This window comes from Penaeus chinensis, chromosome 19, assembly GCF_019202785.1.
Source record: "Penaeus chinensis breed Huanghai No. 1 chromosome 19, ASM1920278v2, whole genome shotgun sequence".
NCBI classification, from domain to species: Eukaryota; Metazoa; Arthropoda; class Malacostraca; order Decapoda; family Penaeidae; genus Penaeus; species Penaeus chinensis.
The window spans coordinates 23,285,968-23,288,285 of record NC_061837.1 but is presented as its reverse complement, the minus strand read 5'-3'; the positions used below and the strand labels follow the sequence as shown (position 1 = coordinate 23,288,285).

At 33.7% G+C, this 2,318-nt stretch overlaps 1 protein-coding gene across 1 annotated transcript in view; it reads left to right on the top strand.

Moving 5' to 3' along the window:
* The window catches only part of LOC125035044 (heat shock factor-binding protein 1-like), a 4,643-nt gene extending 2,325 nt beyond the window's left edge, over positions 1 to 2,318 (top strand). The window contains exon 3 of the mRNA XM_047627132.1: positions 887 to 2,318. Coding sequence (XP_047483088.1) covers positions 887 to 975 — 89 coding nt within the window. The 3' untranslated portion in view covers positions 976 to 2,318. The remainder of the gene's footprint in view (positions 1 to 886) is intronic.

Sequence of the window (2,318 nt, the reverse complement as noted above, 5' to 3'; positions counted from 1 at the left end):
TATGCTCTGTTTTTTTTTTTTTTTTTGTCAAGGCTTTTTTTTTTCAAGGCTTTTTGGCAAGGGAAGTTATCTTGATTTTTCTGTCCGTATCTGTCTTGCTTTCTTTACATCTTTTTCTTTCCTTCATATTTTCTCTGTTTCATACTTTTACTATCTTTTTCTGTTTTTTTCTCTTTCCTTGTACTTCCTCTGTTCTTTATTCTTTTCTTTCTTTCTTTTTTCTCATTCTTTATCTTCATTTTATTTTCTCATCCACTTTCTTTCCTTTATTTTCTCATTCTGTTTCCATTTTCCATTCTTTCTATTCTCTTTGTTTTTTATTGTTTTGTTTTTCTCTTTCAGTTTCTAGTATTCTTCTCTTGTTTCTCTTTCTCTTCATTTCATTTTCTAATTACTGTCTTACCCTTCGTCTTTTCCTTCTTTCTTTCCTTTTTTCCCTTTGTCTTTTCCTTCTCACCTACTTTTTCACTCTCCTTTATCTTTTTTTCTTATATCTTTTTTCCCTTGATTTTCCTCTTTTTTCTTCTAGGTTAATTTGTATTTTTGAAGATTATTTGTGTGTGTGTGTGTGTGTGTGTGTGTGTGTGTGTGTGTGTGTGTGTGTGTGTGTGTGTGTGTGTGTGTGTGTGTGTGTGTGTGTGTGTGATTGTGTGATTGTGTGATTGTGTGATTGTGTGATTGTGTGATTGTGTGTGTGTGTGTGTGTGTATCTGTCTGTATCTGTGTGTGTATCTGTGTATCTGTGTGTCTGTCTCTCTGTCTGTGTGTCTGTCTGTCTGTCTGTCTCTCTGTCTGTCTGTGTGTGAGAGAGAGAGTATGTTATAAAGATATGCATCGTATTTATATATGTGAATCAGCCACTTTATTTATCTTAACTGCTGTGTACTAGATGAGATGGGGACACGTATTGACGACCTCGAGAGGAACATTGCTGATCTCATGACCCAAGCTGGCCCAGAGGAGCCGGACAAGTGAACCGACGCCGAGATTTAGCAGACATCACTTTTCGGTTAATGGAAGAGAGAGCAAGAGAGCCATACTTTACTTTGCACTTGCCACTACATTGTGGAGGTTTAGATAGGCTCGTTTTTATTATGTATATGGGAAATGAAAAAAGGAAGAGGAAAAAATATATTAATGGGAATTTTTCTTGGACCAATTAGTATACGAAAAGGATTTCAGAAGTAACATTCTATTTTAAAACACACGGTGAAAAGTCTGCATGCATAACTTAAAAATAAAGCATGTTCACTCACATGATTAGCAGTGTTACCAACAATGTATGGATTGTAACATTATAACAGAATTATGAACTTTGACTTTGTACTAGAATAATGAAGTGTAACATTATAATGAACTTGAAATAGATGTGCAATAACACTGCCATTACTATTGTTTATAAGGTATATATATGTGTATATATATATATATCCAGAAGATAGTTTCTTATACAATGATTTTAATATTCATACAGCGCTGTAGACCAGACAGAGAGACAGCCAGTCTTGTAGATGGAAACATGCATTGTGGAATCAGAATATTTTTATTGACTAATTTTTCAGATTGAGTGAGTGAGAAAAATGATTTTCCTATGGTTAAGCCATTGATTCTGCTTGGTGTGGAAAATTGATTTAATGTTATAAATAGATAAAATGGTTTTGAGAGTAGGCTTTGATACATGGTGTTATAAAAAAAAAAAATTGAGATACATCAGTAGGCTTAAATGTCTCAGGGTTGGTTATTGTTGCTAGATGTTGGCAAAAATCAAGTGTTCTTTTGGCATTTTAGACTGGCTAATAACTGTTGGATGAGTCGATAACTTCATGATAGTAAAAATGACTGATAATGAGATTAATAACTGTGCACAAATATACTTATAGTTAAGGAGAGGAGATAGTCTAAAAAGACAGATAGGATCAGCTATACATTCCCAGCTGTTTCTCTCGGTGACATGTCATAGTTTACGTTTTGTAAATTATTTGTTCCAGGGATATATCACGTCTTGTAAATGGCAACATCAAGGTCGAAGATGCATGAAACCTATTCTTTATTGCTTTAGTAATTTAATGTGTTTGGGGAAGTTTGATACACCATTCTTGTGCATCCTCTCTATTTGAAATTACAGACAGTGTTTACTTTTGATATTTAGATTAAGTTAAAAAATGGGAGAAGCAGAAACTAGTGTTCTTACTCTGGTCCAAAGAGCTCCTAGAAGAGCACTGTTCATTCAGCAGTCATTCTTTTAATGACCTGAAGGAGTGTTCTTAAAGCACTGGTAATTTTGTAGTTATTTCAATAAATATAATATAACCTTGTAA